Consider the following 25,342-nt stretch of genomic DNA (forward strand, 5'->3'; position numbering starts at 1 on the left):
TTCATTTATCACTTTCATTGATGATTATTCTCGTTACATGTACTTGTATCTTATAAAGGAAAAGTCTGAATCTCTTACAACTTTTAAAGATTATAAAGCTGAAGTTGAAAAGCAATTAGATCGTCAGATTAAAGTTGTGAGATCAGACAGAGGCGGTGAATATTATGGAAGACATACTGATGTGGGTCAAGCTCCTGGTCCATTTTATGAGTTTTGTAAGGGCCAGGGGATTGTGAACCAATACACCATGCCTGGTACACCTCAGCAGAATGGTGTCGCTGAACGAAGAAATCGTACCCTTATGAACATGGTGCGCAGTATGTTAGCCAACACTAATTTACCATTATTCCTCTGGACTGAAGCGTTAAAAGCAGCTGTTCATATACTCAATAGAGTTCCTTCTAAGTCTGTCCCTAAAACTCCTTATGAACTTTGGACAGGAAGGAAACCGAGTCTTAAATATATGAAAGTATGGGGCTGCATTGCTGAAGCAAAATTATATAATCCTTTCCTAAGGAAACTTGACCCTAAAACAGTTACCTGTTTCTTTATCGGGTATCCCGATCATTCAAAGGGTTATCGTTTCTATTGTCCTTCCCATGTCACCCGTATTGTTGAAACCAAGCGTGCTGCGTTCCTGGAGGATTTCAAGGTCAGTGGGAGCAGTACTAACCCTTATGAAGAATTGCAAGAAGTACAAGACGCGGGGGGGAGAGACTCGTCGCTTACCATTACTCCGTTTACTCCTCTTGTACCACATGCAACTGCACCTGAAGCCACTGCACAAACTCTAACTCCACAACCAGAACTCATTATACCTCATAACGAAGGCACATCAAACGCTCAAAACCAAGACAACGCTCAACCCGAAAATCAGCTCAGGAGGTCATCTAGGCAAAAACGGCCTACTAATTGGGATGATTATATTACCTACCTGACTGAAATGGATGCTGGAAAGCTCAATGATCCTATCTCTTATAATGAAGCCATTAGCAGTGATCAGTCTTCTGAATGGAACAAAGCAATGATTGATGAGCTTGAATCCATGAAGAAAAATGACGTTTGGGATTTGGTAGAATTACCCAACGGTGTAAAACCTGTAGGTTGTAAATGGGTGTTCAAAACAAAACTGGATCCGAATGGGAACGTTGAACGCTATAAAGCGAGATTGGTTGCAAAGGGCTACACTCAGAAAGAGGGAATTGATTATCAAGAGACGTTTTCACCTGTCTCTCGTAAAGATTCATTAAGGATCGTCATGGCCCTAGTAGCTCATTTTGATTTAGAGCTGCATCAGATGGACGTCAAAACTGCTTTCCTTAACGGAGACTTAGACGAAGATGTTTACATGAAACAACCTGAAGGCTTTAAACCTGAAGGTCAGGAGCATCTAGTCTGTAAGTTGAAGAAATCCATTTATGGGTTAAAACAAGCATCACGTCAATGGTATCTCAAGTTTGATGAAGTCATGAAGAGGCAAGGTTTTATGAAGAATCAAGTGGATCAATGCACCTACCTCAAGATGAGTGGGAGTAACTTTACTATACTTGTCCTTTACGTAGATGACATTCTATTGGCAAGTAATAGTTTAGACATGTTGCATGAGTCGAAGCGGTTACTCTCGCATAACTTCGACATGAAGGATCTCGGAGATGCTTCTTACGTCATTGGTATCGAAATTCACCGAGATAGACACAAAGGGATCTTAGGATTGTCTCAAAAGACTTACATAGATCGTGTCCTTACACGTTACAACATGCAACAGTGCAAACCCTCCGTCGCTCCAGTAGTTAAGGGAGATGTTTTCGGTTCATTCCAGTGTCCGACAACAGAGGTTGAAAAGGAGCAAATGAGCCAGATACCTTACGCGTCAGTAGTCGGGAGCCTGATGTATGCTCAAGTCTGTACTCGCCCAGATATCGCTTATATTGCTGGAATGCTAGGCCGTTATCAGACTAATCCTGGCCTAGATCACTGGAAAGCAGCTAAGAAGGTCCTCAGATATCTGCAAGGGACGAAAGACTATAAACTGACTTATAGAAGAAGTGATCACTTAGAAGTGGTAGGTTATTCTGATTCTGACTTTGCTAAATGCAAAGATGACAAGAAATCCACTTCGGGCTACATCTTTATGTTAGCAGGCGGACCCATCTCATGGAAGAGTCATAAACAACAGTTAACTACAACTTCCACAATGATGGCAGAATACATTGCTGTTTACAACGCAACCTGTCATGGAATGTTGCTTAGAAATCTGATCACTGGACTCAAAATTGTTAATTCCATTTCTAGACCATTGAAGCTTTACTGTGATAACTCAGCTGCCGTTAGTTTCTCGAACAGTAACAGTTCGACTGGAGCTGGTTTATATCTCGATACAAAGTACTTGTTCGTACGTGAACGTGTTGAGGAAAATAATCTTTGTATAGAGTATATTAGTACTAAAGATATGCTAGCGGATCCGATGACTAAAGGTCTCCCACCTAAAGTTTTCGAAGAACATGTATCGAATATGGGACTTACTAAAAACCTTGTTTAATGGCATATTGTACTAGCTTATGTTTTAATTAATAAAATTTCCTCAGTTTGATTTTGTATGTCTCTAACATATGTTCTGCCGGTGTAATGACATATAGACAAATATAAATACAAATCAGACGCTAAAGGGCTTATACATATTTTGATCGTAACTATTAGGTTTTAAATTGAGGCTATAGTATGACTAATGGGGGTCCTGAGTCGAATGATGATTCAACGGCTGTATTTCTCTGCTATAGTTCTTGGTTTAAAGCTAAAATGAGTGTTAACTCCTGGCCAGGCTTACCTAATACTCATGATAAATGATTACTTGGCTAAGTGGGAGAATGTGAGATTAAATATATAAATGTAATATTTAATCTTGTAGCCTATATAATCATTTATATTATATTAGATCAAATTATATTTATTAACCTATTAATAATTAGTTGGTAATTGTTGATGGACCATATTACCCTTATTAACTAATTGGGTTTCCTCTTGGGTGTATAAATAAGGGGCTTATTAGAGAGTTAAAGGGTTACACACATTATACAATCACAACCCTCATTAACATCAAGAATTTGTGACTCTCTCCCCTAACCGAAATTACCCTACTTCGGTTTTCATCACCATCATAACTTACACCCCAAAGAGGAACCAGATCATCCTGACAATCATGTCGAACTCAATGGCTGCATCTCTGACTGGATTCTCTGCTGGCCTGTCTGCTGTAACAGGTATTATTCATGTTTTCCATTACATTTAAACAGAACTGATCCAACATAAGTTTTATCTTTGATCACTCAGAATGCTTATCTTTGTTATATCAAATTTGTTGTTAGAAAAACATTAGGATAGGAAAACAGTTTGAAAATTGTACATATTAATATATTATCACATCTCAATCTTTTGTTCAGAAATAAGAACTGTGATGGAAATTCAAGTAACAAAACTCAAAAAAACAAACAGAAAATATGTTTACCTGTTGGATTTTAAAATATTAGCCAAAAAACGTGATGAAAATGATTTGAACCAATGACCTCTTGGTTGGAAAACAAGGGATTTGCCACTACAACAAGTTTAATTTTGATACTATGGGTTCCATCTGTAAATTCTTATGGGGTCCTTGAAAAATTTAACATACCAACTCTACTACGTTTACTAAAAACATTGGGGTCCCGGGACCCCGATCCACAAAGAGTGGGTCCGCCCCTGATTAGGCCTATAAACGAACCGAACGTTCATGAACTGTTCGTGAACTTGTTCGGTGGGAAGTCCGTTTATGTTCGTTTATTTGATAAACGAACGAACACGAAAAAAATTTTGTTCGATCTAATTAAACGAACGAACATGAACACACCTTATGTTCGTTTATTAATGTTCGTGAACGTTCGTTATGTTCGTTCATTTATGTTCGTGAACGTTCGTTTATGTTCGTGTAAATTTAGTAAATGCAAAAATAGTTATATTTATATGAATATTAGGCTTTCTAACTACTTATATCAATAAAACTAATTAGTAATTGAGTTTTCTAGTAAAAAAAAATGAAATTGTAAATTTTTTTAGATCGTAACTGATCACTTACATAATATTCATATAAAAACCTACTTAATTTTAGCATCTATGAACTCTAATTTAGATGTGTTTTCGGATAAACTATAATATATTTGAGTTGTTTGTTTGTGTTTGCTAATGTTAAATTGTGTTTGTTCATATTTGTTGAATTACGTTCATTTGTGTTCATTTTTGTTTGTTCAATCATGTTTCTTTGTGTTTCGTTTGTGTTGGGTTATGTTCGTTTACTGTTCGTTTAGGCTTTAAACGAACGAACATAAACGAACACGAAGATGCTCGATTTCTTAATAACAAACACAAACAAAAAAATGTGCTCGGTTATATGTTCATGTTCGTGTTCGGTTAAAGTTAAATGAACGAACATGAACATGCCTATGTTCGTGTTCGTTCGGTTCGTTTACAGGCCTAATTAATATGGCATAAGGAGACAAGACTAGATATGTCGCTCTCAGCAGGAGGGAGGTCAAAGAGTTATCCGATATGGTATGGTACGGAAGAGAAAAACACAAGTCTGGAAAGCAGGAAAGGAACCTGGTACACTTCTTCTCCTGGAAGCGTCACGGGTTGGCTTAGGAACAAGAGGAGTCACTTGGCTGGCTATAAATACCAAGCCAAGGGGTCATTGAAGAATACTTTAGATAGAAGACTCATATCTCAGAATTGTAAACCATTCGCTACTTTACTCCTCCTTTGTATTCTAGTATACTCTTCCTTTGTAATTCTATTATACATTTTCCAGCTGTTACATGTACTCCTTCTTTGTACTCTTACCATTTAGCGTTGATTTTCCCAAGGATAAGTGCTTTTTTTTTTGGGTAAAGGTTTCACCCTGGTAAATTTTTATATCACAACAAAACCAACAAAGAACAAGTGGTAGACAGAAACGTCTACCAATTCAAATCCCCGACATGCCGGGGAAATGTACAACCAAGAAAGAAAAAACATCTAACACACGAACCACAACTAACCACCAAACAAATCAGACTAGCATCCTAGACGAACACTAATTTGATCTGAACATTAACACAACCATATTAGCCTAGTTGATCGTAAATTACTAGCCCTTTCGGCAGCTTCCAATATTCAAGAATTTTCTCCACTTGTCTCGAATCCTTGAACTTCAAAGTTACCAACTTCAATCGAACCGAGGAGTTGACCGCATCCGCAACTTGCTGAGCTGAGCGTTGAGTATTCGCAAACAACCTGGAATTCCTTTCTAGCCAAATCTGATAAACGGACGCCGCAACCAAAATCCTTCCAATAACGTGCTTTGCTAATTTTGAACCTGATGTGTGAACAAGATGCTGGAAAATGTCCTCCCACTTATCCGAGATGTGTTGCATTGCTCCCATGGGTTTAACTATCATCCAAACTTGTGTCGAAAAAGGGCATTCAAAGAATAAATGCGTTCGAGAATCAATACCGTGCTGACACAATGGACAACACATCAGCCGCAAGTTTACGGGTCCACCAACATCCCAATGCTTCAACCTATCTTGAGTCTTAAGCTTGTTCCCAATCACTAGCCACATGAGAAACGCATGACGCGGTATACACTGAGAAAACCAAACTGCTCTATACCAGTTTACACTTGGGTTGCTTAACCGAAGTGTATCCCAGACATTCTTGGACGAGTATGTTGTTTCCTTTCCGTTATTATCAATCCAGGCAATGGTATCTTTTTTATTTGGCGTTAAACTCGGGATCTGCATATTTGCCAGAGCCGGGTATGTGTCTAGCCAAGCCTCCGGCCATAACCATTGACCATCATTCACCACTTCCGCTAACTTTGTGTTAATGCAAAAGCCCGCTTGTTGAAACATCCTTGGCGTAATAAAGCTCCCAATTGGATCCGCATGGGACCATTTATCATACCAAGCAAATGTCGCCATGCCATCTCCTATCTTTGACCACACATGCTCACGGATAATCGGTCTAAGCTTTAAGATTTTTCTCCACCCCCACGTATATTAATTATATATACTTCATTACCACATTTTAATCGTCGTAGCAACATTTATAATTATGATTTTTATATAAACTTAAGTTAAGTGAATTACATCGAACATATGTAAAACTTGTTCTTATATAACAACTAGTAATAAGACCCGTGCGCATTGTGGCGCCGGTACATCGTAAACATTGAATAGATTAGTGCAAGTGTTATGTGATTCGTTAACTATATGAAAACGCGTGTTTCGACGTATCCGACTGAACTCAGTGTAACTTATATAACCATTGTGATTGGATCAAAATGTCAAGTAAATTGAATTTATACCATACAATCATGATGTAATGTATGTGATCCGACTCATACATAGAAAACATAATGGGTATAAAGGAAAACTGACACGTATAATCAAAAGGGATTAATTAGAGCTTTAAAAAAACAGGAAAAAACCACAATTTCCTCTACCTATAGAGTGCATGTAGTAGTTTTGAGATCCAAGATTGATCGTAAGAGTTCTTGTCAATCAAAGGCCATGCTTGGCTAATGTCTTACGTCACTTGGTGAAGACAAACCTTTTATGTATTACTTTTGATTTCCATGCTTTGGATACTTTTTATTTGGGTTTGTATTAATGACTTTAATAACTAGTTTTTATATTGAAAGTGAACTTTACTCTATCATTTCTTCATGTTTTGTTGATTCACTCATTCGTGTCTTTATACAAAGCGTGTTAACTGCCTGGAAGAGGGTTAGAAAGTGGTTTAGGTAAAGTTCTTGCCTTGTTCAGTGTATAGATCCTGCAAGGACTTGATTCAAGTTTATTGGGACTTCTCCCGAGACAAATAGCATTAAATCGGGGGAAGTAAGAACGACTTGAATACCTTATAAATAAACCGCTATTAAAACTTTAACCCGGCCTTGTGGGACTGTATCCCTGCTGACTCATACCAATATGGCGGAGGGTAGCGTTGCCTCCAAAAGAGGGACATGCCACATTTTACATTAATAACTTACTTAATTATTTTCCAATAATCCGGCCTTGCGGATTGTATCCCTGCTGACTCAGACCAATGTGGCTGAGGGTAGCGTTGCCTCCAAAAGAGGGACATGCCACAATAACTAAGATAATCTCTTAAAAAGCCAAAAGTGCGGAAATCATCAAAGGGTAAAAGAAGAGTCGGAACCAAGTGGTTCTATCTTGTTTATTTTTTTCTAACATTTTATTTTTTTTCTCTTTTATCTTTTTAAACTTACTAACATCTTTCTTCCAATTTTTGTTAGATTAGACGTCTACAATATTACGGTATTAAAAGCTCTTGTGTCCTTGGACGACCTCGATATCTTACCATCACTATGTTACGCCAACGATTGGTGCACTTGCCCTAACGTGTTGTAGAGATTGATTGTATTGTATCATGTTCTATAAATTTAAAGCTTGATAACAAGTAAAAAGTGCTAAAAATATACTAAAAATTATACCACACTCGACACACGTCAGTGTACCATCAAACATCTTCAATGTAATGGTACTCTCGAGCTCATTTGTGGTTCTATGGCTCGTTTTCTTTCAGATTCTAGCATTGCTTATCATATTTTTTTGTCCCTATACTCCCCAACAGAATGGGATTCCTGAGCGAAAAAACCGCCATCTTTCTGAGGTAACTCAAGATTTAGTGTTTCATGCTTGGTTACCAAAGAAATTATGGTATAATGCATATGCCACTAGAACCTTCCTTATTAACTGGTTACGATCTCCGGTTCTTCATCACTACTATCTTACGAGGTCCTATTTATCGCATCCTGATTACTCTCTAGTTCGCATTTTTGGGTGTTTGTGTTATCCGTTTCTTGGTTATACTCGTGCGGATAAACTCTCACTGAAATCTACTCCATGTATCTCTGTTGGCTATGCTACTGGATCATCTTTGTTATCTCTGTTATGATCCTCATACTTCTTGTACTTATACTTATCGAGATGTTCGTTTTCATGAGATGATTTTTGATATTCCCGATTCTTTCACTTCTGCTTCTTCTTTCTCTATCTCTACTTCTTCATTCTCTATTCCTCCTCCTCCTCCATTGTTCATTCCTCATCCTCCTTCTACTCCTATTCCTCCTACTTTATCTTTGTCTCTTTCTACCTCTTCTTCTCCCCTCATACTCTTATTCCTCGTGCCTCTTCTTCTTCTCCTTCTCCTTTTTCTCATCCTTCGCCTTCTCATCATCCTCCTTCTTCTGTTTCCACTCAACCAATGGTCACTAGTTCTCATGATCACACACAATAGCCTTGCCAGTTTCCTGATCATGTTCTCTTTCATGTTTCCACTATTCCTATCACTGAGCCTTCTACATTAGACATGCTCAGCAGTGGTCTGTTTGGTGGGATACGATGCATTCTAAGATTGATGTTTTACATGCCAACCAGACTTGGCGTCTGGTCAGGCTCCCATTGATGCCAACATTGTTGGTTGTAAGTGGGCTTATCAGATTAAGCATAATCTTGATGGTTCTGTGAGTCGCTACAAAGCCTAGATTGTTGCTAAGGGCTTTCATCAGACTGGGGGTATTGACTACACTGAGAATTTTAGCCATGTAGTCAAACCTACTACTATTCGACTTGTTCTTTCAGTCGCTTTCTCTCGAGGATGGTTTATTCGTCAGGCTGATGTCAACAATGCGTTTTTACATGGGTATCTTTCTGAGACCATGTATATGACACAACCTCTAGGCTTTGTTGACTCATCTAGACCATATATGTCTGTTGTCTGCAGAAGGCTCTCTATGGCCTGAAGTAGGCTCCTAGAGCTTGGTTTTCCAAGCTATCCACGGCTTTACTTGCTAATGGTTTCTCTAAGTGTATTTCAGATGTATCTCTCTTTGTTTACAGTCAGGATTTGATACTCTGTTATGTCTTGATCTATGTTGATGGCATTATTATTACTGAGAGCTCTTTTGATTTCCTTACTGGATTGATTAGGCGCTTTCATTCTCAGTTTTTGCTTAAGGATTTGGGACAATTGTCATATTTTCTAGGTATCCCAGCTACCTTTTCTGAGGATGTCCTAGCAGCGCTACTTGATTTATCATAGCGCACTGGTCTTGTTGATTATCGTCCGTTATCTACTATTGTCTCTTATAGTAGACAACTTTCTCGGCACACTGGTGATCCTTTATTTGATCCTACTATGTATCGGAGCACTGTTGTGCCTTACAATATCTTGTATTGACTCGACCAGAGATTGCTTGTGCGGTTAGTAAGGTGTCGCAGTTTCTTTAGACACCTGTTGATCGACACTGGGTCGTTGTCAAGCGAATTTTACGGTACCTTAAGGGTACCATCTCTCAAGGGTTATGCATACGCCAGTCTAATTGTGTTGATTTACATGCTTATAGCGATGTTGACTGGGCTGGGTGTCCCAATGACCCACCTTCCACCACAAGTTATTGTGTTTTTCTTGGGCCCAACCTTATCAGTTAGAGTTCCAAGAAACAACATACAATTACTTAGACTGGGTATGGTGCTCTTGCTTATATAGCTGCCGAGTTACGATGGATTACATCTATACTACATGAGTTACATATTACGATGACATGTCTACCGTCCCTTTGGTGTGACAACATTGGAGCTACATATCTTGCAGTCAATCTGGTGTTTCATCAGCGCACCAAACACTTGGATTTACTTGAATTTTATTCGTGACATGGTTTTGGCAGGTGTTTTACATGTTTGATATGTTTCTACTATGATTCAGATTACAGATCTTTTGACCAAAGGACTATCTAGTGATCATTGTGACAATCTACGATCCAAGCTTAACGTGGATGCTTCCCATTCAGATTGAGGGGGCATATTAGCATATATACATATACATATATATATATATATATATATATATATATATATATATATATAGGGGGCTGCTAGAATGAGAACCACCCCGAGTTGTAAGAACCGCGAGAACTACACCCCACGGAGCGCCGTTCGCCATGACTTTTTTTTACAAGTAGATGTGTGTATTATAAACACAGCCGTAAAAAATCATGGCGAACGGTGCTCCGTGGGGTGTAGTTTTTTACACCACAAGTTTGGTGTTTTTTAATTTTTTTTCTTTTTTCTTTTTTTTTTCACCAAACTTGTGGTGTAAAAAACTACACCCCACGGAGCGCCGTTCGCCATGATTTTTTACGGCTGTGTTTATAATATACACATCTACTTGTAAAAAAAAATCATGGCAAACGGCGCTTCGTGGGGTGTAGTTCTCGCGGTTCTTACAACTCGAGGTGGTTCTCATTCTAGCGGCTCCCTATATATATATATATATATATATATATATATATATATATATATATATATATATATATATATATATATATATAGGGGAGCGCTAAAATGAAAACCACCTCCAGTTGTAAGAACCGCGTGAACCACTTTCTGGCCATTAGATCAAGTAGATGGATGGATGAGATTAAAAGTATTTAAAAAATAATATTAAGTATTTTTTGTCTTATTATGTCTTTAATATTTTAATCAAAAAGGGTAATTTAGTAAAATTACTTTTTTTTTGTCTTTTAGTCTTTATTATTTTTTTATTACATTTTTGTTTTATTATATTACTTTTTATTTTTTAATCATAATCTTTTTATTAAAAATCATTTTTAAATTCAGATTTTTTAACAAAACAAATTACGTTTTTTGCGACCCGAGCTTTTTCAAACGTCGTTTTTTTTACACGCTGTTATTTACGCCGTCATTTACGTTAAAAAACTTTACATTTTGCGTTAAAAATTACGTTTTCCGTTTTTTCGCCCGGCTTTTTCACGCGTCGTTTTTTGACGCGCCGTTTCTTCGCCCGGCTTTTTCACGCGTCGTTTTTTCAACGCGCCGTTTTTGCGTTTTACGCCCCGGTTTTTTACGTTAACGTTATTTACGTTTTACGCGCCGGTTTTTTGCGTTTTACGTCCCAGTTTTTACGACAACGTTTTTTTTGCGTTTTACGCACCGGTTTTTTACGTTAATGTTTTTTTACGTTTTACGCGCCGGTTTTTTACGTTAACGTTATTTACGTTTTACACGCCGTTTTTTTGCGTTTTACATCCCGGTTTTTTACGTCAACGTTTTTTTTACGTTTTACGCGCCGGTTTTTTACGTTAACGTTTTTTACGTTTTTACGTTTAACACGCCGGTTTTTTACGTTAACGGTTTTTTACATTAACGTTTTTACGTTTTACGCGCCGGTTTTTTACGTTAACGTTTTTTACGTTTTAAGTTTTACGTTTTACTTTTTTAAGTTTTACGTTTTAAGTTTTACGTTTTACTTTTTACGTTAACGTTTTTTTCGTTTTAGTAAAAAAAATTTACGTTTTTACGTTTTTCCTAAAATTTTTTACGTTAAAAAGTTTACGGTTGACGTAAAAAAGTTTACGGTTTAATTTTTTTTACAAAATTTTTTTACGCAAAAACGAACGGACCCAGAAATCGCAAACTCAATGAAGCGTCTCAGATATATTGTTATCATCATCGACGCCTAAAAAAAAAAAAAAACCCAACAAACAAAAATCAAAAGAACGAGTGGATTCTAGAAAAAAAAAACGAAGTTTTGGCTCAGATTTTCCGATAATCAACGGCTGCAAAATGGGGTTGCAGGTTCAAAAACCTACCCTCCGCCGTCCTTGCCGCGCCATTGTCAGTTTTTTTTACATCATCACTGCCGATTCAAAATGAGGCACCATATTCAACTGTTTTAAACATTCAAAAGGGACAAGAAACATCATTCAAACATATTTCAAGCCCAGATTCAACATTCAAACATATTCAAACGATTTGAACATTCAAAAGGTTACCATGCCTTGATTTCGATATCTGTTCCAACAAAACCCAGCAAAAAAGTAGCCTGTTCAAACCACAAAGTTCATCACAAATCACTAGAAAAAGCAAAGTTCATAAAAAATCACTAGAAAAGCAAACTCATTCCAAAAGCACCATGAACATCGTTCAAACATATTCAAAAAGCACCATGAGCATCATTCAAACATATTCAAATATTCAACATATTCAAAATAGCACCAGATTAAAAAAGCACCATGAACATCAATAAAAAACCCCAAATCAAAAAACCCCAAATCAGAACCAAAAAACATCAATAAAAAATCGCTACCTTTTCGGCATCCGACCGTCTGCTGCCGGCCTCCTTTTTCCTCTTCGGTTCTCTCCCTCCTTCCCGTTCTCTCCTCCCCCGATCTCTCTCTCTGTTCAGCTTCTTTCTCCGCTACTAATAACCACGCCGCAAACCATCAGGGGGTGTGTGGCGACGGTAAAAAAGCGACGCCGGAGCACCGGTATTCGCTGGTAACTGGCTCCGATCACCTGTAAAATCGGACAAGAGAGAGACAGAGTGTGTTGGAGAGAGAGCGGGTTGTGAGTGTGAGAAAGGTAGGAGGAGTTCCAGGCGGGGGATGTGGGTGACGGCTATGAAGATGCCAGAGACGATGCCGGTGGTGTTCATAAAGCTGACGATTATGATGGTGGTGTTCAAAACCCTGAAGATGATGGAGATGATGATCTTCATCTTCATCAGATGATATAGAGGAGAGATGCTTGAGTGTCTCAAAAAATGAAAATGAAGAGAGAGATATGAAATGACTTTAATAAATAAGACAAGATAGACTGACATTGAAAAGTGATATATAAAGTAAATTACCTAAATAACCTTTTGGTTGGCTTGATGTAATTGGTGGAGAGTGGTTCTCACAGTTCTTACAACTGGGTGTGGTTTTCAGTTTAGCGGCTCCCTATATATATATATATATATATATATATATATATATATATATATATATATATATATATATATATATATATATATATATATATATATATATATATATATATATATATATATATAGGGGGCTGCTAGAATGAGAACCACCTCGAGTTGTAAGAACCGCGAGAACTACACCCCACGGGTGGGCGTTCACCATGATTTTTTTTACAACTAGATGTGTGTATTATAAACACAGCCGTAAAAAAAATTTTAAACGCCGCGGCCGAGGGGGTAGTTTTTTACACCACAAGTTTGGTGTTTTTAATTTTTTTTTCTTTTTTCTTTTTTTTTCACCAAACTTGTGGTGTAAAAAACTACCCCCTCGGCCGCGGCGTTTAAATTTTTTTTTACGGCTGTGTTTATAATACACACATCTAGTTGTAAAAAAAAACATGGTGAACGCCCACCCGTGGGGTGTAGTTCTCGCGGTTCTTACAACTCGGGGTGGTTTTCATTCTAGCGGCTCCCTATATATATATAATATATATATATATATATATATATATATATATATATATATATATAGGGGAAAGATAAATCGAAAACCCATGTGAGTTGAGAAAACCCAAATAAACCCTATGTAACATTTTTATTTTTTTCTAAAAAAAATAGGAAATGTAATATAGATGTACACGGACCTATTTATGAAAAAAAATGAAAAAAACGCTTACTATTTTTTTTTAAAAAAATGTTGAAAATTTATATGTTACATTTTTTTTGGACATACATATTATGTAACCTGAAATTTTGTAACATTTTTAAAAAAAAAACTACTTGGTGTTTTTTTGTGTTTTTTTTTTAATGTTCAAATATATGTATATTACATTTCCTATTTTTTTTTAGAAATGTATCTTGAGTTTACATGGTTTTTTTACAAAGGTTTTCTGAGTTTTCTCAACTCAAGTGGGTTTTCGATTTATCCTTCCCCTATATATATATATATATATATATATAGGGTTAGGATCATGAGTGAACAACATCCTTGTTTGTGAACAGAGTGAACTAATCTCAGCCATCCATTTGTTTTCTGATTAAAAGGATAGGATTGTAATTTTACCTTTAATTTTCATAAATTAGATTTAAAGCATTTTGTTTTAATTCTTGATTTCAGCTACATGTTTCCTATTTAAATCATTTTGTTTTAATTCTTCATTTCAAGAGATTATACATTTTCTCATGACATATTTACATTCTCTCATTTTCCAACTTCCTTGGATGATGATTCTGTTATTAATAATTAGTAGTGCATGCGGAGTTTGGAAAAAAACAAAGATTTTTTTTTATTTTGTCCCCATGGCCTCTCAAGTAAATATGGGAAGTAAGGTAAAATAATCTTTAACACCAGATCTTCTCTTCTAATAAGAATATAAAAAAAATTCGCATCAATAGCATTCGCAATTTTTTTATCATATAGTTTATAATACAAGGGGTAAATTTAAATTTAAATTAATTAAAATGAAGAAATCATCAATAACATTCCATTCATAGTGTTGTTATACATATATGTACTTTTTAATTTACATGTGTATGTATGTGTATAAAAAAGATATACATATGTGTATAAAACAGTTTGGCTGAATAGAAACTGTGTATAAAATATACACAAACAAAACTAATAAATGGTTTATACACATATGTACTTGTATTGGATACTCAAAGTACACATATGTATTATTCAAATTACATATGTATGCATGTGTATAAAACGGATATACGTATGTGTATAAAACAGGTTGGCTGAATAGTAATTGTGTTTATTTTTAAATTAGTAAATTAGTTAATTGGTGAGAGAAATGAAGAAAGAGAATGTAATTAAATATTTAATTGGAAAGAGAACTAGTTAACAATTTACAATTATACCCTTTTCATTTATTTTCTACACATAAATAATTAGAAAATTGTCATTATTATAAATCTCAAGATCTCATAAATCAATGGACAAAATTTGTTCATTTTGTTCACAAAAACAATATGGTTCACTCTTGAACCCTACCGATGTTAGTTGGTTATGGTTGTTAGTTAGTTGTGTATAGCTGGCAGTAGTTTGTATTGTGTATAAAAGCATATCATGCATCAGAACACATATAGTAATGCGCATATTTTTAAGTGGTTTAGGGTTTTAATCCCATAGTGACCATTAATATAAATTTAGGAGTAGGTTTAGCTGATGTGTATAAGTTAACAATTCTAAAAATGCTAAACAAGAACAATTAAGATGTAATATCTATTATGTTCATTTACTCACAAGTTATCGATATAACTATATAATCAAAAGATGTTAGTTAACGAGACTTTTTCATGAATATTTACCAATATAGAGCATAATGGTGTGTAAATGTATGATAATCTGAAAAGTTTATAGAATATTATTTATTTAGGGAAAATATCAAACATGAAGTTTAGTTTTGGTAGGAAGGAAAGATAGGAAGCAATAAGAAGAGGACATGTGGCAAATGTAAAAAAAAAATAAGGAGGGACATTTTAGTCGAAACTCACCATCTTCAAAAAAAACCCAACATCTGCAATTCATTTCTCTTCCCCGTATACTCAAATCCACCATTTTCAAAACCATAAACTACGACATCACAACCAACACCACCACCACCTACGTTCGCCACCATCTTGACAGAAACCAGTGGCGGAGCTTGACCAAAAGTTTCGAGGGGGCGTAAAGTGATGGGACCCAAATTTTTTTTCCTATCGTTATGTTTTGGGTCGGGTCGGGTTGGCTGTTTGATTCAAGTCGGGTCAAATAATAATAGTTCCAAATAAAACAAAGTGTATATTTACCAAAATACCCATCATTTACATACAAAGTTTATAAATATTTAGGATATACAATTTAGGAAAAATAATCGGGGGCGCGATCCTATATAATTTTAAAATTTTCGCACAAAAAATCAGAACTTATACACTTCTAATCGAAATATTGGGGTGGGCGGGTGCACCCCTGGGCACCCACAATACTTCGCCACTGACATAAACTATATCTGAAACCACCACAACCACTTTCAACCACGTGTTGGGTTTTTCATATCTGAAACCACCATTCCACCATCCACCGCCATCGCTCCACCACCCACCGCCACCGCAACAAGTTTCCCCACGGTGTATCGGAGTTCTTTCTCCATCCACTGTCATTAATCAGAGTTCTTTTGTAAGTTGTGTTATTTTTATTTTCATTTCGTTTTAGGATATCAAACCTCAATTGCGTTTTTCACCTCATTATGTTTTAGTTAGAGTTCTTTTCATTTTTGTTCTTCTGGTCTTTAAAGCAGAGGCATGACCATGCTAAAACAGAAGCATGATCATGTTGGAACAAAGGCAAACCCGTTGCGTTTTAGAACCTGCAGTGCAAAGAACATGATCATGCTAAGACAGAAGCATGATCATGTTGGAACTAAGGCATACCCATGTTAAAACTACATTGCTTTTTAGAACCTGTGTTAAAACTTCATTTCTTTTTAGAACCTGCAGTGCAAAATATTGATTTTGGGTTTCATTACGCCTTACAACCTGGAGTGTAAAGAACATGATCATGCTAAAATAGAAGCATGGTCATATTGGAACAAAAGCATGACCATGTTAAAACATTAACATGGCCATGTTAAAACTCCATTGCTTTTTAGAACCTACAACGCAAAATATTGATTTTTGATTTCATTGCGTTTTACAAGCAAAAAACATGATCATGCTAAAATAAAAGCATGGTCATGTTGGAACAAAAGCATGACCATGTTAAAACATAAACATATGGCCATGTTAAAACTCCATTGCTTTTTAAAACCTGTAGTGCAAAATATTGATTTTGTGTTTCATTGCGTTTTACAACCTGTAGTGCAAAGAACATGATTATGCTAAAATAGAACCATGGTCATGTTGGAACAAAAGCATGAACATGTTAAAACATAAACATGGCCATGTTAAAACTCCATTGCTTTTTAGAATCTGTAGTGTAAAATCTTGATTTTGGGTTTCATTGTGTTTTAGAACTGGAGTGTAAAAGAACATCAAAGAACATAATCATGTTAAAAGGGAAGCATGATCATGTTGGAACAAAGACATGACCATGTTAAAACATAAACATGACCATATTATAACACATTGCGTTTTAGAACCCCGATGTTGAAACAGAGGCATGACCATGTTAAAACAAAGGCATGGCCATGTTAAAAGAGAAACATCACCTTGTGAAACCCATTGAGTTTTAGACCTGGAGTGTACATTTTCAGAATTTTAGTGCAAAGAACATGATCATGCTAAAACATAAACATGATCATGTTAGAATAGAGGCATGACTATTGATGCGTGTGAAGTGTTATATATATTAGGTGTATATTTTAAGCCATTTTTACACTTTTTAGCCAAGTTTTAAATTTATAAACACGATATTCACTAACACTAAACACACATATGGGCAAGTTCACCCATCGTGGACGTAGTATAGTGTTGGTAAAATACCGAGGTCGTCCAAGGACACAAGAGCTTTTAGTACCGGTTTATCCTCAACGTCTAATCAAATCAAAATGTTAAAAAAAGGTTTTTAAACTAGGAAAATAAAACTAACTAAAATGCTGAAAAGTAAAATAAAAATAAAAACAAAAACAGATAGACAAGATGAATCATTTGGATCCGACTCGCGTGTAGTGTAACCTTTGATTATTTTTCGCACTTTTGCACTTGTTTAAGAGATTATCTTAGTTATTGTAGTAGGCCCCTCTTTTGAAGGCGACGTTACCCTCAACCCAGTAGTTTGAGTCAGCAAGGATACAATCCTAAAGGGTCGGATTATTGAAAGATAATTAATTAAGTTATTAATGCATAATGTGGTAGGCCCCTCTTTTGAAGGCGACGTTACCCTCGGCTAAGTAGTCTGAGTCAGCATGGATACAATCCTAAGTAGCCGGGTTAAAGTTTTAATAGTAGTTTAACTTATGAGGGGGTCAAAGAGTTTGGACCCCCGCCATCCAATACCGTTGGGTATTGAAGGAGGTCCTACTAAATTTGACCCAGGTTCTTTGCAGGATCTATACACTGAACAATGGCAAGACTCTTACCAAACCGTTCCCTTAACCCCCGACCAGGTAGCCAACATACCTCAATATAGACCGTGGAGATATGAATGGTGAAAATCTTTTATTTTATATAGATAGTAAAATAATGCCAAGACACCACGGACAAACGATAAGGAAAAATCACCTTCAACATAAGAAACTAGTAATTAAAGTCATTAATACAAAACCAATTAAAAAGTGCAAAAGATTAAAAATAAAAAGTATTACACTAAACACTTGTCTTCACCAAGTGATGTAAGAGACTTAGGCAAACATGGCTTTTGATTATCAAGAACTCTTACGATCAATCTTGGATCCCGAGACGACTCACACACTCTGTGATGGACAATGGATGATGGTGGTGGATGATGGTGTTGTGATGGTGGTGGGTGGTGGGTGAAGTGTGAGAGAGGTGGTGTGCCAAGGGATGAGTTGCAAGAGCTCCAAGCACTCCTATTTATAGGCTGAACAGAAGCTCGGGCACGGCCCCGTGTCCGCTGGACACGGCCCCGTATCCATCCTCCTCTCTTTCTTCATTAAATGCAATTTGTCTGCATTAGTTGACCACGCCCCCGTGTCCGCTGAGCAGGACCCCGTGTGCAGAAGCATATCTGTACTATCAAGATTTGTCTGGATTCCGCGAATCTTATAGTTGACCACGGCCCCGTGCCCGCTGAGCACGGCCCCGTGGTGGGCGATGGAAGCTTCTACCACTTTGTCTTTTCTGCTGACACTTGGGCACGCCCCCGTGCTCACTGAGCACGGGGCGTGTTCAGGCTTCTGTCTTCTTGTTTTGCTTGGGAAGATGCTGTCGGGAGGTCGGGCATGCCACGTTTGTTCTTTTTCTTGTATTTATGTTAGATTTAGCTGTCTTTTTTGCTTCTTTTGTCTATTTGAGCTCATTTAATCCTGAAAATACAAAAGGAAGACAAAAGCACACTTTTTCCAACATTAGTACTAAAAAAGGGTTAGTTTTATGCCCCCACACTTGATGTAATTTATATGTTGCATTTTGTGCACATCAAATACCCCCACACTTGAATCTTTGCTTGTCCTCAAGCAAAACTCTTTATAATGTGGCTTTTTGACTCCCAAATGGAATGGGTAGAAGAGAAGGTTTTTGGGCTTGTCATAGAGTGTCGGGATTTCCAAGATTCTTTATTTAAGATTTATTTTTATTTATTTACAATCCTATTCGTCATGATTTATTAAAAACGTTTCATAAGATAAATTACTTATTAGGGCATAATATGCCTTTTTAAAATTCTATTTATATACGAGTTCACATTCCTCACGGGGGATCACTCAACACTCGGCCGAAGGTGTATTTTTTGTGAATCACTCGAGAGCGGCATGGAACTTACTCCTACCATAACCTTGCCAAGCAATCAATCCTCTTCCTTTTTAACTATATACATTTGTAAATATCAAGAGGACTTTTTGGGTGAAGGGTTAGGCTTGGGCTAAAGGTGGGTGGTTGGGTTACTGGTTAGTGAAAGGGTGAAAAGCGTAAAAAGCGTCGGTTTTTGAAAGACTTTTTATTTTTCACAATTTTATTTTATTTTGATGAACTATTTCTTTCAAACAAAGTAATTTTTGATGAACTTGTTTGTTTATTTGGTTTCATCGTCAATATATATATATATATATATATATATTTTAGTCATAAGAAAAACCTAGCTTTGTTACTAAAAGAAAGGGTTAAAATAAAAAGGTTTAGGTGGGTAAAAAGGGTGATTGTTTTGGGTTAAGAAATGAAAAGGTTTAGGTTCAAAGGGGTTAACTAGGGGGATTTTGGGTAGGTGGTAAAAAAATGAAAAATAATGGTGTAGAAAAAAAAGGGTTAGTCCTAATGCCTCCATCATTTACTTACTTGGGTTTAAGTTGGTAAGGACTGGGAATGCATTGTCGTGGCAAGTTCTAGAGTCGTAAGAACCAAGCGGCTATTCACACAAGAAACGAAAAATGAGCATTTAGTGTAAAGATATGTATTTGTATGCTCAATAAAGGCTCAAAACTCACTTTTGTGGGAATGAGTGTTTATGTGATCAAGTATATATAATCAAATTTTAACTAAGCTTGTCATGTCGTTTCATAATTTTCTTATATTGGTTCTTTTTATCACGACGCTATCGGTTGTAAATTTGTAAAAATATAACCTTTTTAGAACTTGAAATTCCCAACTTAAACTTAGACAAGTAAAAAGAAAATGGAAATTTTTGAAAAAATTTGGGGTGATTAACGGTTCCAATAGAGTTTTGTGTAAGGCTTGTTAATTAGGACTTGCAAGATTCAAAGTTTTAGCATCCCCCCCACACTTAAATTACACATTGTCCTCAATGTGTCCCCAAAATAAGTTTTTAGGTTGATTGAATGTGTAAAAGGGTGTTAAAAGCAAAATTTTATGTTACTGGCACTCTGGACACGGCCCCGTGGTGACCGGGCACGGCCCCGTGTTCAGGTGCCAGTGACAAAATTTAGTAAAGAGAAACAAAAGCCTGGACACGGGAGCGTGTTCAGTGAACACGGCCCGTGTCCAGTTACCTGAACTGGGCGTTTTCTGCAGATTGTCCAGCATGGGGCCGTGTCGGGCGGACACGGCCCGTGCTGAACTTGCTGTAATGAAGATTTTGTGTCGGGAAGCTCTGTTTTCGTGCATGGGGTGATGTTTCTCATTTCCCTTGTTATCCTTCACCATCCCGAGTGTGTTTTATTCCTGAAAATTAAAATTAAACTAAAAATTAATCTAAGTTAAACTAAGGATAGTTCCGCGGAATGCCTCCGTGGTGCGCCACGTTTATAAGGGTCCTTGGCTAGACCCAAAGTTAGGTCATATGTTATCCGAGCGGGATGTTTTGCATCCCATGTTGCACCGTCGGAGAGCATCATCCAAACGCGAATCAATGACCTTCATGTAATTGACCGGGTCATCGTCCTCTACTCTCTTCGCAACTCCAAACTTCACTTCCTTATCCGCAAACTTCAAAGTAAGTGTTCCGTCATTCATGTCTATCACTGCTTGTGCAGTGGCTAGAAATGGCCTCCCTAGTATGAGGGGGACTTCGGTGTCCTCTTCCATATCTAGTATGACAAAGTCGGTCGGGTAGACGAATTTGTCGACTTTGACCATTAGATTTTCAGCGACACCTTGCGGGTACTTGACGGATCTGTCGGCAAGTTGTATACTCATCTTGGTAGGACTTGTTTTTCCTAGGCCGAGTCGTTTGAACATTGATGCAGGCATGAGGTTAATGCTAGCCCCAAGGTCGGCTAGTGCATTACGAATGGGGGATTCCCTGATCGAGCAAGGAATCGTGAAGCTTCCAGGATCAATCTTTTTTTTTTGTGGGAGTTTGTTGAGTACAAGGGTGGAGCACTCTTCGCCTAAGTTAACTAATTGCAAAGATTCAATTTTCCTTTTATGGGTGAGTAAGTCCCTCATGAATTTTGAGTATTTAGGCATTTGAGTTAGGACTTTGATAAATGGAATATTGAGATGCAATTGTTTTAGTAAATTTTCGAATTTTGCGAATTGCTCATTGGTCTTTTGGCGAATTAACTTACCGGGGTATGGAACTGGAGGTGCCTTGGTAGGCTCTTGAATTAGATGAGAAACCTTCTCTTGTTGGGGCGGCGTTGTGCTTCCCTCAGTTGGCGGTGGTGGAGCTTCTTCGGAACCCACGGTACGATTTCTCAATGTTATGAGATGGACTTGTGCTTTTGGGTTTGGGTTTGTTTCGGTATTACTTGGTAACGCGCCTTGTGGTATCTCGGAGAAATTTTGAGCTAATTGATTTATTTGTTTTTCAATGTTTTGTATACTAGCTTGTTGATTTCTAAAATTCGATTCCAATTGTTAAAATCGATCAGAGTTTTTCTTTTCATTGTCGGAGATGAGGCGAGATACAGTATCTTCAAGCCTTTCTCGTCCACCTTGTTGTTGAGGGAAATTTTGTGACTCGTTTCTTGGTTGTTGAAAGTTTGTTCGTTGGTTTAGGTTTTGTTGGTTACTACTATTGCTGGGTTCTCTCCAACCAAGGTTAGGGTGGTTACGCCATCCTTGGTTGTAGGTATCCGTTGGAGGACCCGACGGCCTAGGTCCGTTATCAATGTAGTTTACCGACTCTTGTTGATCATCTGTTTCTTTCATACAACTCCAACTTTCATGTGGGCCACCACACCCTTCACAAGCCATAACCGAGACCGTTTTTGTCATTTCTAACTTTTTGATTTTTGAATAAAGGGCCTCAATTTGGGCTTGTAAAGAAGTCTTTAATCAACCTTATGGGCGCCCGGGGCAATAGATATATTGCCTCGGGGAGTGTGCCACTGAAAATTGGTTTGAGCAATTTCCTCAATTTGATTGTATATTTCATGTGGGCAGCGATTACCTAAAAGTCCCCCGGAGCTAGAGTCAAGTGTTTGTCTTGTGTGTGGCAACAACCCATTGTAGAAAGTGGATACTTGTTGCCATACCGCAAGACCGTGATGAGGACAATTTCGCAATAGCTCCTTGAACCTTTCCCAAGTTTCATATAAGGATTCCCCATCCTCTTGTGAATATGTATTAATTTCAGTCATTAATTTAGCCGTTTTAGCGGGAGGGAAATACTTATATAGAAACTTTTGGGCTAGTTCATCCCAGGTGTTTACCGAGCCGACTAGGAGGGCGTTGAGCCAAGCCTTTGCTCGGTCCTTTAATGAGAATGGAAACATCCGAAGGCGGATAACGTCGTTTGATGCTCCATTGATCCGGAAGGTATCACATATTTCTAAGAAATTAGTAATATGTAGATGGGGATACTCGTCCGCAAGCCCATGGAAAGTTGCGGAGTTTTGAAGCATCTGTATTAAATGCGGCCGAAGTTCGAAGTTGTTAGCTTCGACATTCGGGGCATTGATAGCGGCGCCGAGATTACCTACGGTGGGTCGTAGGTAATCCATGAGGGTATGTTGGTCCGCTATTGGAAATGGGTCCCCCGAAACTTTCTCTTGGTTTTTAGCTTTAAGTCTTTTTCTGAGAAAGCGTTCGGGTTCTTCTAGAGTTTCTTTTATGTCTCTACTAGAACTGGAGCTCATACACTACGTAGAAAGTTCAGATGTGGTGCCTGGTTCCAAGTCCTGCAATAAAAACAGAAAAGAATGTTGGTCAGAAAATTCACCACGGCCCCGTGCTCAGTGAACACGGCCCGTGGTCGGAGATTCAGTGATTGTTTTTCGGGTCCCTGTTACTGGGAAGTTGGACACGGCCCCGTGTTGCACCGACACGGCCCCGTGCTCAGCTCTTTGTAACTCGGAAAATAAAAACTGCCAGTGACACTGCTGGGCACGGCCCGTGTCCGACCATGCACGGCCCGTGCTGAGCTCTGCAGAAGCTGAAAAATTAAGAAAATCCTAAAAAAAATTAAAAATAAAATAGAAAAAATGATTAGGCCGCTGATTCCTAACTTTCTTAAAATCCTTGTGTCCCCGGCAACGACGCCAAAAACTTGATGCATGTGATGTGTTATAAATATTAGGTGTATATTTTAAGCCCTTTTTACACTTTTTAGCCAAGTTTTAAATTTATAAACACGATATTCACTAACACTAAACACACATATGGGCAAGTGCACCCATCGTGGACGTAGTATAGTGTTGGTAAGATACCGAGGTCGTCCAAGGACACAAGAGCTTTTAGTACCGGTTTATCCTCAACGTCTAATCAAATCAAAATGTTAGAAAAATGTTTTAAACTAGGAAAATAAAACTAACTAAAATGCTGAAAAGTAAAATAAAAATAAAAACAGATAGACAAGATGAATCACTTGGATCCGACTCGTGTGTAGTGTAACCTTTGATTATTTTCGCACTTGTTTAAGAGATTATCTTAGTTATTGTAGTAAGCCCCTCTTTTGAAGGCGACGTTACCCTCAACCCAGTAGTTTGAGTCAGCAAGGATACAATCCTAAAGGGTCGGATTATTGAAAGATAATTAATTAAGTTATTAATGCATAATGTGGTAGGCCCATCTTTTGAAGGCGACGTTACCCTCGGCTAAGTAGTCTGAGTCAGCAGGGATACAGTCCTAAGTAGCCGGGTTAAAGTTTTAATAGTAGTTTAACTTATGAGGGGGTCAAAGAGTTTGGACCCCCGCCATCCAATACCGTTGGGTATTGAAGGAGGTCCTACTAAATTTGACCCATGTCCTTTGCAGGATCTATACACTGAACAATGGCAAGACTCTTACCAAACCGTTCCCTTAACCCCTGACCAGGTAGCCAACATACATCCATATAGACCGTGGAGATATGAATGGTGAAAATCTTTTATTTTATATAGACAGTAAAATAATGCCAAGACACCACGGACAAACGATAAGGAAGAATCACTTTCAACGTAAGAAACTAGTAATTAAAGTCATTAATACAAAACCAATTAAAAAGTGCAAAAGATTAAAAATAAAAAGTATTACACAAAACACTTGTCTTCACCAAGTGATGTAAGAGACTTAGGCAAACATGGCCTTTGATTGTCAAGAACTCTTACGATCAATCTTGGATCCCGAGACGACTCACACACTCTATGATGGACAATGGATGATGGTGTTGTGATGGTGGTGGGTGGTGAGTGAAGTGTGAGAGAGGTGGTGTGCCAAGGGATGAGTTGCAAGAGCTCCAAGCACTCCTATTTATAGGCTGAACAGAAGCTCGGGCACGGCCACGTGTCCGCTGGACACGGCCCCATGTCTATCCTCCTCTCTTTTTTCATTAAATGCAGTTTGTCTGCAATAGTTGACCACGCCCCCGTGTCCGCTGAGCACGACCCCGTGTGCAGAAGCATATCTGTACTATCAAGATTTGCCTGGATTCCGCGAATCTTATAGTTGACCACGGCCCCATGCTCGCTGAGCACGGCCCCGTGGTGGGCGATGGAAGCTTCTACCACTTTGTCTTTTCTGCTGACACTTGGGCACGCCCCCGTGCTCACTGAGCACGGGGCGTGTTCAGACTTCTGTCTTCTTGTTTTGCTTGGGAAGATGCTGTCGGGAGGTCGGGCATGCCACGTTTGTTCCTTTTCTTGTATTTATGTTAGATTTAGCTGTCTTTTTGCTTCTTTTGTCTATTTGAGCTCATTTAATCCTGAAAATACAAAAGGAAGAAAAAGCACACTTTTTCCAACATTAGTACTAAAAAGGGGTTAGTTTTATGCCACAATTGATGTAATTTATATGTTGCATTTTGTGCACATCAACCATGTTAAAACATAAACACAACCATATGAAACCCGATTGCGTTTTAGAACCTGGGTTATAGTGTGTTGTTCTATCCATTGCGTTTTACGCATCTGGGTTTTCCAAAAAAATCAAAAGCATAGCAATATGTGCTCGTTTTAAAGATAAATAAACACCCGTTTTAATGGTGCGTTTATAAAAAAAAATA

At 37.7% G+C, this 25,342-nt stretch overlaps 1 protein-coding gene and 1 non-coding gene across 2 annotated transcripts; one reads left to right on the forward strand and one right to left on the reverse strand.

Moving 5' to 3' along the window:
* Positions 1-5,129: 5,129 nt before the first annotated feature.
* LOC110901761 lies at positions 5,130-5,987 on the reverse strand. Its single transcript, XM_022148548.1, has one exon. The coding sequence runs from the start codon at positions 5,985-5,987 to the stop codon at positions 5,130-5,132; it is 858 nt and encodes a 285-aa protein (XP_022004240.1).
* Positions 5,988-22,401: 16,414 nt separating this feature from the next.
* LOC118485993 lies at positions 22,402-22,508 on the forward strand. The gene has a single exon (XR_004877850.1). It is a non-coding gene; the product is annotated as a small nucleolar RNA R71 (small nucleolar RNA).
* Positions 22,509-25,342: the final 2,834 nt, after the last annotated feature.

This window comes from Helianthus annuus, chromosome 13, assembly GCF_002127325.2.
Source record: "Helianthus annuus cultivar XRQ/B chromosome 13, HanXRQr2.0-SUNRISE, whole genome shotgun sequence".
In the NCBI taxonomy this organism is placed as follows: domain Eukaryota; kingdom Viridiplantae; phylum Streptophyta; class Magnoliopsida; order Asterales; family Asteraceae; genus Helianthus; species Helianthus annuus.